General features: G+C 37.0%; 1 protein-coding gene across 1 annotated transcript; it reads left to right on the top strand.

Moving 5' to 3' along the window:
* Positions 1 to 3717: 3717 nt before the first annotated feature.
* On the top strand, positions 3718 to 9446 carry pop5 (POP5 homolog, ribonuclease P/MRP subunit). The gene is made up of 5 exons (XM_002932104.5): positions 3718 to 3807; positions 3890 to 4032; positions 5537 to 5686; positions 6900 to 6983; positions 8590 to 9446. The coding sequence occupies exons 1-5, from the start codon at positions 3791 to 3793 to the stop codon at positions 8685 to 8687; spliced, it is 492 nt and encodes a 163-aa protein (XP_002932150.3). The 5' UTR covers positions 3718 to 3790; the 3' UTR covers positions 8688 to 9446.
* The last annotated feature ends 3978 nt before the right edge of the window (positions 9447 to 13424 follow it).

Raw genomic sequence — 13424 nt, 5'->3', positions numbered from 1 at the left:
TTCTAGCACACCCTTTGCTTGTTGCACCTACACACATATGTGCAAGTTGCTGCATATGGTTGATAGTGGGGACTGAATTTATGCTTGAATTCTGGAGAAAAAATTGATGTACTGTGAGTAAAAACATAGTGATTTGCAGTATAGGAGACTATATTTGAAAAAAATAAATAGAATAGTATTCCTCGAACACCACCTCACTGATACCAGTAAATTTACCAACACCTCTTTTAACACCATGAGCAAAGAAAGCTTCTTCTGTTCTCATTAAAAATGAAAATGGAAAGAGGGGATAATGTAATGGGTGGCGCAGTGAGCTGGCAGAAGGGCTCCTAACTTTGCAAAGTGATCTTACCCATAAAAGTTTCAAATGCCTGTGATGAGAGGCCAGGAAAGGGTCAGGAGTTGCCTACTAAGAGGAAGCATACAGTATATATCAACTATAGATTAGTACAAAGGGCAAGGCTTTAACATTAGCCAGGGAAATTCATTGCTGACTTGATCTCTGCCATGTTTACAAACATTTTTACACACGTAGAAGGAAACCACATACTGTCCAGAAAAAGTACACACAGCACAGCCCAAAACAAGGCAACAAACTATATAGCATTTCCAAAGTTTTTATTTAATTTATAATGCTTAATTTCTTAATTTAGCATGTTAGCAACACTGCTGTGCTGTGGATATTTTCCTAAAATGTAGATTTATGCTTTAAGACCTAAAATATATGAAGCCATAGACTAATTTCCCAATAACAAATCCCCTGGCTTGCACAGACAGACATACACTGACACACACTATACTCTTGAGCATAGTTTTTTTTAAAAAAAAAGCTGAATAAAAGTAACATTTTTTAGCTATACAGCATATACTCTGGTTTTCCTGGATTGTTTATGCTAAAAACTCCCTCCATCCCACTTTCTGCCCCTACAAAATCATGTAAAGATATATATAAAGCAATTTGAACAACTTCAATAATTATTGTGTAGCTGGCAGTTTTGCAGACGCAGCGGTGGCACTCTAGCAACCTTGGCTGGTTAGTGATTTTGCAGGTTATCAATTCCAGCTTGTTATGCAACCATATTTCATGTTTCATCAGCTCAGTGTCTCATAGAAAGTGCTAAATATATAAAGTAAAGATAATCTTCCATTGCATTGCAAAGTGACAAAGAAAGACTGCACACTTGGAGAGTGGATGCTACCTTGTGGAGGACTCAAGAACTGCAGGAAACTGAACAAAAAAAAATCTTTTTCCAATAATTATAAACACAACATCAGGAAAAATATCTAATCCATATGCAATTAGTTAAAAGATAGGAAATAGACATATTGTAGTTTGTGCTGTTTCAGTATAATATTTTAGTTAAATGTCTCAGTCAGTTTTCTTACTTAGAGCAGAATTGCCTCCAATTGCAATTTAAATTCTGATTTGAGTAGATCCATGCTTGGCCTACTGACTTCACACACACAATGTAGTACGGTTGCCCCATTTTCTACATTCTATAAAAAATTACGGCCTTCCTATTGTTTCAGTTTTCTTTCCTATTAATAACATTGGCATCAAACATTATCTTTACTAATTGGGTCACTAAAATACCATTAGGTGGAAACCCTACAAAGTCAGTAGTGCACATGAAATATTTGTCAAACACAGGAACTGAAAATTCATTCATAATTATGTTTTTAATCTGCATTCTAAAACAGATTAGTATATATATTAACAAGTAAAAATAATATACTTTAGGATGATTTATAACACAATTGTTTGTTGTAGCATCAAACAGACATTAATATGTTATAATGGGATCATGTTTTAAATATTATGATGGCTGAACCCTTTTAATGAAGAATTGTTCAACCTCCACTATGTTGTTCTGTGATTAACTTTTGAGTTTTTGACAGCTATATACTTTAAAGCTAAAAGAGAAATAAAAAAGGAAAACACTTTTGACCTGTTTTATATGTTCTTGACAATATGCAGGGAACTGGCACTAAAAGTGGATGTCTACTAAAGAACTCTTCTTATTTTTAAAAAAAAGGGCTATAGGGAAAGTAAAGTAAATATAGGAGGGTTTATAGTACTGGACTGCAGATATTCAGCAGCCTTGCCTCAGGCTCTTCAGGGACACCAGTAGAAGATACCAGCTGCATCCAAATACAGTGCATAGGCACTAACAAAGGTACAGATATAGGACCCATTATCCAGAATGCTCAGGACCAAGGGTATTCCGGATAAGGGTCAAAATATTTTAGCCAGCACAACAAGTAAAGCGCAAGCAGGGCTTAGCCCCTGCATGTTTATTCAAAAAATAAACACGCAGGGGCTAAGCCCTGCTTGCACTTTACTTGTTGTGCTGGCTGAAATATTATGACCGGACTGTGTGGAGAGTGCCGACTCTCTAGGCTGTGCACCAAGTAGTAATTCTCTAGAGGAGGTAAGGAAGTGCTGGTGTAAAAAAAAAATTTCCAATTATTCCGGATTTGGATCTCCATACCTTAAGTCTACTAAAAAATCAATAAACCATTAATCAAACCCAAAAGGACTGTTTTGCCTCCAATAAGGATTAATTATATCTAAGTTAGGATCAAGTACAAGGTACTGTTTTATTATTACAGACAAAAAGGAAATCAATCTTAAAAATCTGAATTATTTGATTAAAATGGAGTCTATGGGAGACAGGCTTTCTGTAATTTCGAAGCTTTCTTGATAATGGATTTCCGGATAAGAAATCCCATACCTGTACAATCATGGCAAACACTGAGACCACAAGTCAGGTCTGTAAGGTCACTGAGACTGGGAGGTGAGGACTGGTTGTTTAATTCTTGCTGATTTTAGAGCTTATAGGTGATAGCTGGAATCTTACCTAGGATGAATATCAATTTCTTGACATTTGGGGTCATTCTTGTATTGTTTCTTCATGTTTGCATTGGTTTCCTCCAGAAACCCTTGTTCCTACCACAATCTAGGTTAGTTAACTTCTGATTGAAGTGAACAAGTGTGTGCACCTTTGCCTGACTGCCTGTAGTAAGAGAAAAGGCCAGATGAGGGGTTAGCCCTATATAGATGAAGGCTTCATTGATATATTTTGATATATGATTTGATGTGTCATGCTAAAAAAAGGCCTATGGCAGGATTAAAGGTAAATCTGGTACTAGCCATGCTCCAAAAAAAAGTTTAATGTGAAACAGCCATGTGCATTTCACCTTTTTCCCAGTAATGTGAGAAAGCAAAAAACTGTCAATTCAAAATTGCATAAAACACAGTCACTAGCATTGTCAGTTTTTCCTAAAAAGTGACTGGGTGGATTAGGCATAGGGTCTAGTGGGTTCATTAAAAAGAAAGCAGGGCAGGTTGGGGGTTAAAGTGTGAGCCCAGGGGTATAAAACGTATTTTATGCTTACATTCATAGGCCAGTTTGTTATAAATTATTGTACAATGTTACTTAACTGAATTAGCAGTAGCACTGTTATAGTTTCCAATCAGTGCAACCCAGCTTGCATTTGTTAGGGAGGGTCAGTAATTTTTTGAATAATTTAGATTTTTTTTTATTTTAGCAACAAATTTTGAGTTTCCTTCACAATTAGTTTAGGTTATGTGTGTTGTGCATAATAGCTCTCTAGTTTATAGTTTGATTTTGTTTATAAAGTTGTATTAAACAGCACAATAACGTCAGGTTACAGAAATAACCTGAGTAACTCTACCACACACAATATGGCCACCGCTGTACACTACCGGAGGAAGTTACGAATATCAACTTCCGGGATACTGTCCCACATGTAATGTTACGTAATCATGCGGTTCAAATCTCGGTAAGAGAAGTTGTCAGCGTTCGAATTTAGAACGTTGTTTCTTGAGTTCCATCAGGTAACGGGTTGCTGTTATTCGCTGTAGGTACTTGCTGTGTGAGCTGGTGCTGGAGGATCCTCGTTGGAGACAGAACATCTCCCAGGGGACAGTTGTGTATAACGTAAGGGAAGCGATAGCGCGAACTCATGGGGATTTCGGAGCCGCAGCTTGCGCTGTATCCTTGTCAGGTACCTCAATCACTACATTATGCCGTAAAGCAGCAACATTGTGCGCCCCGGCTGAGGAAGATATTGCAAGTTATAGTTTTGCAAATGCTGTTGTTGGCATAGCCACACTCAGTACCCAGTCCATAAAGGATTCCATCTGAGACACATGTACTAACACTGGCCAAATTGACTCACGGCAACCAATCAGCCAATCTTAGTTACTGTATAGATAGCTGCCTAAGCACGAATAATCACTGGTTGCTATGGGTTAGGTGACTGCTTCCAGCAGCTCTATTTCACTTTAGTGGGAATTGCTCTGAAGTAGCACTTAAAGCATTCACATGTTGTTCCCATTAAAGACAGCGAGAGCTACAGAAAGCAAAGGGACATGGGGTCCTCTCCCTGCTGAAGAATCATTTGTCTGATGTGACAGTAGCCTTACTGCTCAGGTATGTACTTGCTCAGTGTTAGTAAATTAGTATTCTCAAATACTGTATAACTTGCTCCTTCAGTTCCCATATTTTGTGTATATATTGGTGTATTCAGTAAAGTTGGACAGAGGTGATTGTCAGCAAGTGCATTTTATAGAGAAGGCATCTGATTTTAAATAGATAAAATAACAAGTGGTACCATGAAATCATTACAGGGTTTCAGTCGGGGCAGTGGGCACTAGGAACCAAATGTCTACATTTCTATATTTTCTGATTGGGGACCCTGTTTGCATCACCTGGGAACATTGCCTAAACTTGCATAGTAAATAGAACAAACAAACAAAAAAAGAGTGTGTTATCAATTTTTACTTTATTCGTATCGCTGTCAAGCTCACACAGGGTGTTTTCCACCCATATCAATGTTATAACACAGAAAGGTTTTTAGTGTGATACCCTAAAATCTTAATCTTTATTCATAATGCATTTAAAAATAGGGCTCAATTGCCACCCTCAATAGTAAAAACAATCAAATCAAGCTAACATCAAGTGTCACTGACAAATGTAAAATCCAAAAGAAAAAAAGGTAGGTAGAGTGATTGGGGGGAACGATTAGTTCCTTGGTGGGTACAAACAGAGTGCTCTCTACAATATAAATACAAGGTGCAGGGATTTGATAGGGTTAAATAGTAAGGTTCACCAAAGCAACCGATTAACTGCAATTCACAATGGCGCCAATTTCAAACTACACTGGCTGACTCCTTAACATACGCCGCCTACATACTCCGTGCGGCTAGCCCGTCTGTGCCCTGTCATATTCTCAATGAAACCTCAGCGTTTACCAATTACTCATCACACTCTCGCTGGATAGCGAGATAGCTTGATTTGATTGTTTTTACTATTGAGGGTGGCAATTGAGCCCTATTTTTAAATGCATTATGAATAAAGATTAAGATTTTAGGGTATCACACTAAAAACCTTTCTGTTTTATAAATAGAACAAACCTTTTTGTTATTTTTGGTTTATCCTATGTTATGGTACCAAGTGTTTTTGTTTGATAATGGTTTTTTTTTTTTTTTCAATCTTGTCATTTTCAGTTAAATACCTCAATGTGTACACTGGAGTTCTTCTTCTTAGGTGTCGTAAGGATTTTTACCAGCTCCTGTGGTCCTCTCTTCCTTTTATTACTAGCTTGGATAATAGAGGCCAGCGCATTCCATGTTTCATAAACACATTACATGTTGGGGGTAAGATACTATATTGTCCTTTTTGATCATAGGTTTTTGTTCTCATAAAATGTGATGTAACGGAACGGAAATATTTCTTATTTCTAACAACCTGGAAGCCAGTATCTATCAGGGTTTGTCATAGGTTCAAAAATACCCTTTGCAATGTTTAAATAGGTGTATTTATAAAGGACCTAATGGTCTGACGGTTGTGTACATATTGACATTTACAAAGTAATATACACTATATGGCTAAAAAATCTGCACACTCCAGATGCAACATTCACTTCTGCACATTCCAAGAAGCAATGTGCACATAAGTAATATTAGTAGGGAACAAAGGGCATTTATGGATGTTCATAGCGAATAGACCTAATAACAGCATGGGCTATGCCAGTGTCAGAGGTGTAAATACCACCACACCTGTAACACTGAAAGCACGTTCTCTGGAGTACTGCATAGCATTTTATGATCTGGCGGAAGTTCAATAAAATGTTTACACATTTACTAAGATTTGAATTAATTACATATTTTAAAAAATGATTTAGTTTAATTTTCCTCCCTCTCATATTAACTCTGGAACTCAGGTTACCAACCTTCTGAACTCTTTAAATTTGAAACATTTCTCAGAAGCACCAGAAAAATCTCTGCAACAAATGTATCCATTATAACAGTGATCCAGTGGATACTGAGCTACTAAAGGAAACTTGAGAGGGGCAAAAATAATCGAATTCATTTTTTAAACTCAGACAACTCTATGTTGATTTGTTCATAGTGCTTTTTTGAACAGTATTGCAACTTACATTATCTTTTTTATTTTTTTTAGTAGTGATACAGAAAGCATCTCTAGATGCATCTCTGCTCATTTCTGTTAAATCAAAGTGACAGTAGCAATAAAACTTAGTGGAAAAAAAGATCTGCACTGATTTAGTGTTCTGATATATACAAGAGCATGGCTTTGTGGCATTGCATCTAGCTGCTCAGTGACAAAATATAAGATGCTCCAGTATATTTCACGTGTCCAATAAAAATAATTAACAAGTGGCTAGTGGTCTGTTTAAATGACAGTTATGTCTTGGATATCTAGAAAAGAACACCACTAAGTAAGGATTACTTGGAGACAGTAGTAATCCTCTTTATTATGAGGTATTTGTAGATGTAATTAAATATTGCAAAAAAAATCACATAGCAAATGAAGTCACAGTGTGGCACTGACAGCAGTCTATTGTTACAGGTACAATACGCACTTGTCAGAAATTCCTTATTCAATACAACAAAAATCAGCTGCTACAGTTAATGAAGAATTGCACCAATGCAGGTAAGATACTTTAAGTGCAAGCAGAATTTCATATTTTGTTTGCTTTAAGTGCCAGATGTTTTTGGAACATGTTGTGCTCTCTCATTTTTCTGTGCATTTTCTGAGTGGGTATTTTTAGTTTGGAAAACTATGTTTTGGTTTTTTTAAGGGAGAATCTAAGCTTTCTAAATCATTTTCAGGATATAGGGATTTATACCAGAAAAATTTTTATGCACAAAAATGTAACTGATTTGGAAAGCCAAGGGCCCACTGAACAGTTTGATGCCCATTGTGCATAGGATCACCAAAGTATCTGGCAATGAATCCCCAAAATGAAGGTAGTGCATAAATATTTCATGACATATATTTCCACTACCAAAAAAAGATACACTGCCTGATTTATGTGTAGTAAAAGTAGCAAGTAAGTAAGTAAGTCAACCCCAGAAATCATCATATTTCCAGAAAATACACATGCTGACAAATCTAAAATGGTTAAATATGTCTTCCTATGGCACCAAGCACCAAACCACCAAGCTTTGCTAAACATAGCAGTTTTTATGAAAATCTTACATTTTGGAACTTACCAACATAAAACATCTTAAATATAAATGCCTTAGTTTTCTGAACAGTTTATGTCCAATATACACATTAAACTATGTGGCGTAAAGCGGCACCTAAATGAAAATAGTGCATATGAATTTTCAGTCTGGCTGCTGCAATATAAGCATTCGCTATGTATTATGTGCCATAAGACTCCCAATCAGTAGCAGAGACCCTAGAAAGCCATACATTTTCTGTAAGTTCACATTCTGACAAAATCAAAATGGGTAAATACATCTTTTTACTGCAAACTACCAAAGTACAAAGCTATGCTAAATTTGGCTTGTGTGTACATTTGGCAAATTGCCTGTCTGAGTGCTGTGAATGTGTAAAAGCCTCCTAATGCCCCAAAAATGTGTGTGAATAAGGGATGCACCGAATCCACAATTTTAGGATCCAGACAAACCCCGAATCCTTTGCAAAAGATTTGTCCAAATACCAAACCAAATCCTAATTTGCATATACATATTAGGAAGACAGTTGCATGATTTGCTTAATTTACGTGTTTAGGTGAAAAAAAGTCACATGATTGTAAGGATTCGGATTTGGTTCGGCCAAATCCTGCTGAAAAAGACTGAATCTTGGATTTGGTGCATCCCTAGTGTGATTATGTGTATTGTACACTAAACTGGTTTAGGCAGACAGGCAGGCAGATCGGTTTGGAGAGGAAGCAGAACCAGAGGATCCCTCTTCTTGTCTTGATCTGGTGGGCAATGGGGGGGTCCAGGAATTGGAGGCAGCAGCAGACATAAAGTTTGCATGTGTCTGTTACTGCTGCTTAGGGTCCCTGGATGAACATGCCCCAGGGGCCATTCGTTCCCCGTCTCTTCTTGTTGCCTTGGGGCTGGAAAATGAGTTGGAAGCAAAGGGGCGGCTTTAAAAGAGACTCCTCTGTCAGACCTGGAAGTGCAGCAGAATGTGGCACTTAGGTATGTTTATCCACAGAATGTAGATTCTGCAATCTGTGGCATGTAAAGAGTTACATACAGGACTTCTATCAACTAAGATTTTTTTTTTTCCTCCTCAGCGGAGAAAGAAGCTATCCGCCAATCATTACAAAGCTGTTCCTTGAAAAGCTTGGAAGAACCCGAATTTGTGCTCAGCAAAAATGAGGAGAATGAGTGATGCAGTTGGTGAAGAAATTGCATTGGGATAGTTATGAATACAGCTTAGAAAATACGGAATGCAATACGTTTAAGTGTTTTAGAGATAAGGGTCGAATAAGAACTGCTGAAATGCAGAATGGATCTATTCACTCTGGTTTTGGGCAGTTTAATGTATTTTGAGATATTCTTAGCAGCTCTTTAGTTGGTTTTCATGTTCTATAGTTTTTGAATTATTTGCCTTCTGCCTCCAACCAGCTTTCACATGAGGGTAGTTCTGTGAGGCTCAATGTTTATAATTACTGCTACTTTTTATTATTTTTGTATTCTATTGTAAATTTCTATTCATCTTCCAATTTCTTATTTAAACCACTGCCTGGTCCAAGATAAATTGAACCCTAGCAACAGGTAGCTGAAATTTCAGACAGAAAACCTACCAACAAAAAAAGCTAAATAATAAAAAAAATCACGGTGAAGATCAATTGCTAATTTTCTTGAGTATGATATTTTCTACATCATACTAAAATTTAATTTAAATGTGAACTTTGCGTGTCCAAAGTAAAATGTTTTATTTTTCTATCCTTTTTGACACAGTAGTGGCTTATATTGATTTTTTTTTCATCAGCACCCAGGCTGTTCACCTATCTTATGTGAATATATCATTTAGTGTGCTTCCCTTTGAAAAGCTATATATTAGATTTGCAAATTATTTTCATAAATTATTTATTTTCGTTATAACTTTCAAACAAAATAAAAAGCATATAGTGTGTGTTTCCTGTCATCCTTGGTTTGGAAGTTCCAATACAACATCTTCAAAAGGAAATGTAATATAAAGAGGATACTTATACTGTACAGCCATGAAAAATGGCCCAGTGGGCCGCATACCTTGCAAACAGAAGGATATGGGAAATGAATAAAGCAGGGTGTGGACATACAGCAATGGATAAAACTCTTAACCAGAAAGATACTCACAGACATTAGGGGAGGAAAAACAAGACAAAAACATTTACATTAGACAGATACAAAGGAATAGTACAATGGATACATATATACTGTATCCATTGGTGTTTCACACATCAATGGATGGTGTATATATGGGAGAAAGAGGCTCAGCACACCTCAAGGTTCACTGCGGTGTTAGCTCTAATGTGCCATACTAAATAGATATACCTTTCTGATTCTATTACAGGCTTCCACTGTTGATGATACATGGTTTGCTGTAAATGTAAGCTTTTTTTATTTGTGTTTGCCTACTTTTGTATATTGTCTTTTTGACACTACAGAAGATATAAAGTGTTTCTTACCTGCAAATTGAAGTTTCTTCAGGTCCCCTTTCCCTTCCCACAAATTCCTAGTGTTTAATAACAAAGATCAAGACCAGGGCTGCTTTGCCTAAAAACAGTTGTTTATTACAAGTAAGAACTTGTAGCATACCTAAAGAGATATTGGAAAGAAACGATACCAAGGACATCAGACAAATCTTTATAACATTTTTGGTCAAACACAGCCTCCCTTGAAGACATCTTGAACCTATAACATCTCTTGAACATGTGCAAGGATGTCGAAGTTGCAGCTTTACATGTTTCCTGTGTTGAAGTCTCTGCTTTTTGTGGCCATGAGGTTGAAATGGCTGTAATCCAGTGCTGTCCAACTTCTGTGGTAACGAGATCTGGCATTTTTCTGGCCTACGTGGTGGAGGGCTGATAATGGAAGCCAGTTTTTACCACACCCATGTTATCACAAGAGCTTTTAAGACTATTACCACATTAATGGTGGTAGCGCAGCAAAAACCCAAAGGGTTGGTGCTCACTGTAGGGATATCACCCCTTATTCATATGAGAAAGAATTATATTATGTCATATTAAGCCACACCCTTAAAGCCATATACCTCCTTCTCCCCCATGGATAGCACAGCAACCCCCAACACATAATTGTGTGAACAGTACAAGGGATTACATGTTTAAACAACACAGGGTCTTAAAGCCTGAATCTGCGGTGTGAATAATGCAGGGGACCAGTTAATCTCCGAGCTGAAACACAAAGGTAAGCAGCCACCAGTTGGACAGCACTGCTCTAGTCCAATGAGCTTTGACCCTCGCTAGAGGAGTCTTTCTAGCAAACATTAATAAAAAAAAAAGTGTGTTAAGTCATCTAGAAATTGTGGGTTTGGAAATCACTTATCTTCTAAAAGCGGCCAGCAAAGTTGAGGAACAGGATAACAGAATTTTTTTTTCCCGCTTATAGTGCACAAATACTGACTGTAGGTAGATTGCTATACAGATACTTTTTGTATTGTTCAGAATTGGAATTTCTCTTCTAGTATACTTTTGTTGGTGCCTACTATGCAATCCAGAATCAGGAACAGCTCCAACTTCTTAATAAAATGTGTAAATTGGGTCCCTTCTATGTCCACAAGTATTGCAATTAATGCCTTTATTGTTTTTGGGAGGGCCTTGCTTCCTTTGTATAAAGATTATGACAGTAATGGGGGAATGATATTGCTTCTGCAAGTGTGACAGCTACTACATACATTTCCTTCTTTTAAACAGGTCAGTGTAGCTTGGGAAAAAATGATGGTCGTTGGTACAGTGGTGGTCTAGGTTAGCATTAGATTGGTCATCTTCAAATTCTGTTATTGTGTTTAGACAATTATGCAACAACCAAATACAGGATTCTGAATGGGCAATGTAAGGAGTAATGTTTTTAAAGGAACAGATCAGTGTAAAAATCAAAATCCACTACCCTAATATAACAAATTTGCCTCAGTCCCTAAGGGGGTAAAATATTTGGTTCCCCTTCCTCCTAGAAATAGTCATTTTCAAGAGGATTCCCTGAATTATGTACCGCACGTCAGAACAAGTTTAATTACATACCAGTTAGTTGAGTTTCTATATGCAGCCCGCTATTTGCATTATTCTACCAAGCAAGCACAAAAGGATGAAAGTAGGAAACTTACAGGAACCTGGAATATTAATTTCTGCATCCACAACACTCACACATCTTTTCTACAGACTCGCAATACTTGCGCTCAAGAAATATAAAATAGGCTTAAATTACAATTGTGGGCAAATCTATTTAATGGAATAGAGGGGCACTTGCAGAGTCTCTATGAATGCCAGTGGAAACTCAACTTTAAAGGTAGGATATTTCATTTTTTTTTGGGGGGGGGGGGGGGTTACTGCTATGAAATACCCGAGTTTGAGTCCCATGAGTTCACCTTATGCTTTGGCCAAACAAAGCAACTCCACACTATGAAGTACTCTGATCCACTATTAACTATTAATGTTTAAGGGGCTGTTCACCTTTGAGTTAACTTTTAATATGATGTATAGCATATATGTCAAACAAAAGGCCCGGGGGCCAAATCCGGCCCACCTGGCTGTTTTATGTGGCCCTTGGTGAGTGTGTCTGACCATCCAGCCTGATCAATTTCCATTTTCCTCACATAGTAACTAAGACTAAGGGGTATATTTATCATGCTGTGTAAAAAGTGGAGTGAAGCATTACCAGTAATGTTGCCCAAGGCATCCAATCAGTAATCAGATTTCAACAGTAGCAAAGCTACGAGCTGCTATGATCAACATCACCGGTAATGTCTTACTCCACTTTTTATACATTGTGATATATATACCCCTTAATATCTTACTAAGTATATTAATAAAAAATTTGGCCCGCGACTTAGCCTGTGTTTTAGATTTCGGCCCCCTTATGTGATTGAGTTTGACACCCCTGATGTATAGAGTAATATACGGAGACAACTTGCAATTAATCTTCTCTATGTACTTTCAATGATTTCAATATTTGTTCAGCAGCTCTCCAGACTGCAGTTTTAGCAGCTATCTTGTTGCTAGGGTCCAAACTGCCATAGCAACCAAGGAGTGGGTTGAATGTGAGATTGGTATTTGAAAAGGAGAGGACCTGAATAGAAGAATAAGTTATTGCTATTTTTTTTTTATAACAGTAAAATTGTAGCCTCACATAGGCAATAGTGTTTAGGCTGCTGGGGTCAGTGACCCCCATTTGAAAACTACAGAGTTAGAAGGTGGCAAATAATTCAAAGAAAAATAAACACCAGTTGATGGTTGTACATAGGATGCATTTTACACATCTCCCTGTATTACACAATAGCCTGTCATAAAAATAGTACACTAGATAGAATATACTAAATGTTTTTTTCTTTTTTAGGGGGGGGGGGGGGAAATAATGGCTGGATAACATACTAATATAGATGGGCAGCTATAAGAAGCTAATCTATAGAAGTTGTCAAAGATCAGCTGAAAAATGTAATGTGAACTCTCCACATTATACATTATAAGCTTAGGCAATGGACAGCATATCTTTAGGGGCAAAGATCACAGCTTTGGCTACTGAAGCATGTGTGCATTTCTAAACCGATGAATTAGTTCTCCAATAAGATAAACACAAATCTTCTTTGAGAACTACTTACATCCAAACAAATTAACGTGAAACTGCTCTAAGTGTTGTGAACAATTTTGCAACTTACAGTTAAATAATTTATGATATCAATATGATACCTTAAAAACAGAAAGGTCACCTGATGCAGGCAGTATTTTCTGTTGTGATAGTGTAATATGTATCTTCATTTGTACAGGAACATCTACAGAGAGCAACAGTTTGAAATTGGCACAAACCTCAGAGACATAAAAATCTATTTTTTTTTTTTTTTTATTCCTTTTAGGGGCACTGACATGTGGCAATTTGTTATATGAACAAAACATCAGAAGATTTCTGGGTGCTA

This window comes from Xenopus tropicalis, chromosome 1 (genome assembly GCF_000004195.4).
Source record: "Xenopus tropicalis strain Nigerian chromosome 1, UCB_Xtro_10.0, whole genome shotgun sequence".
NCBI lineage: Eukaryota > Metazoa > Chordata > Amphibia > Anura > Pipidae > Xenopus > Xenopus tropicalis.
This window is presented reverse-complemented; position numbering and strand designations above follow the sequence as displayed.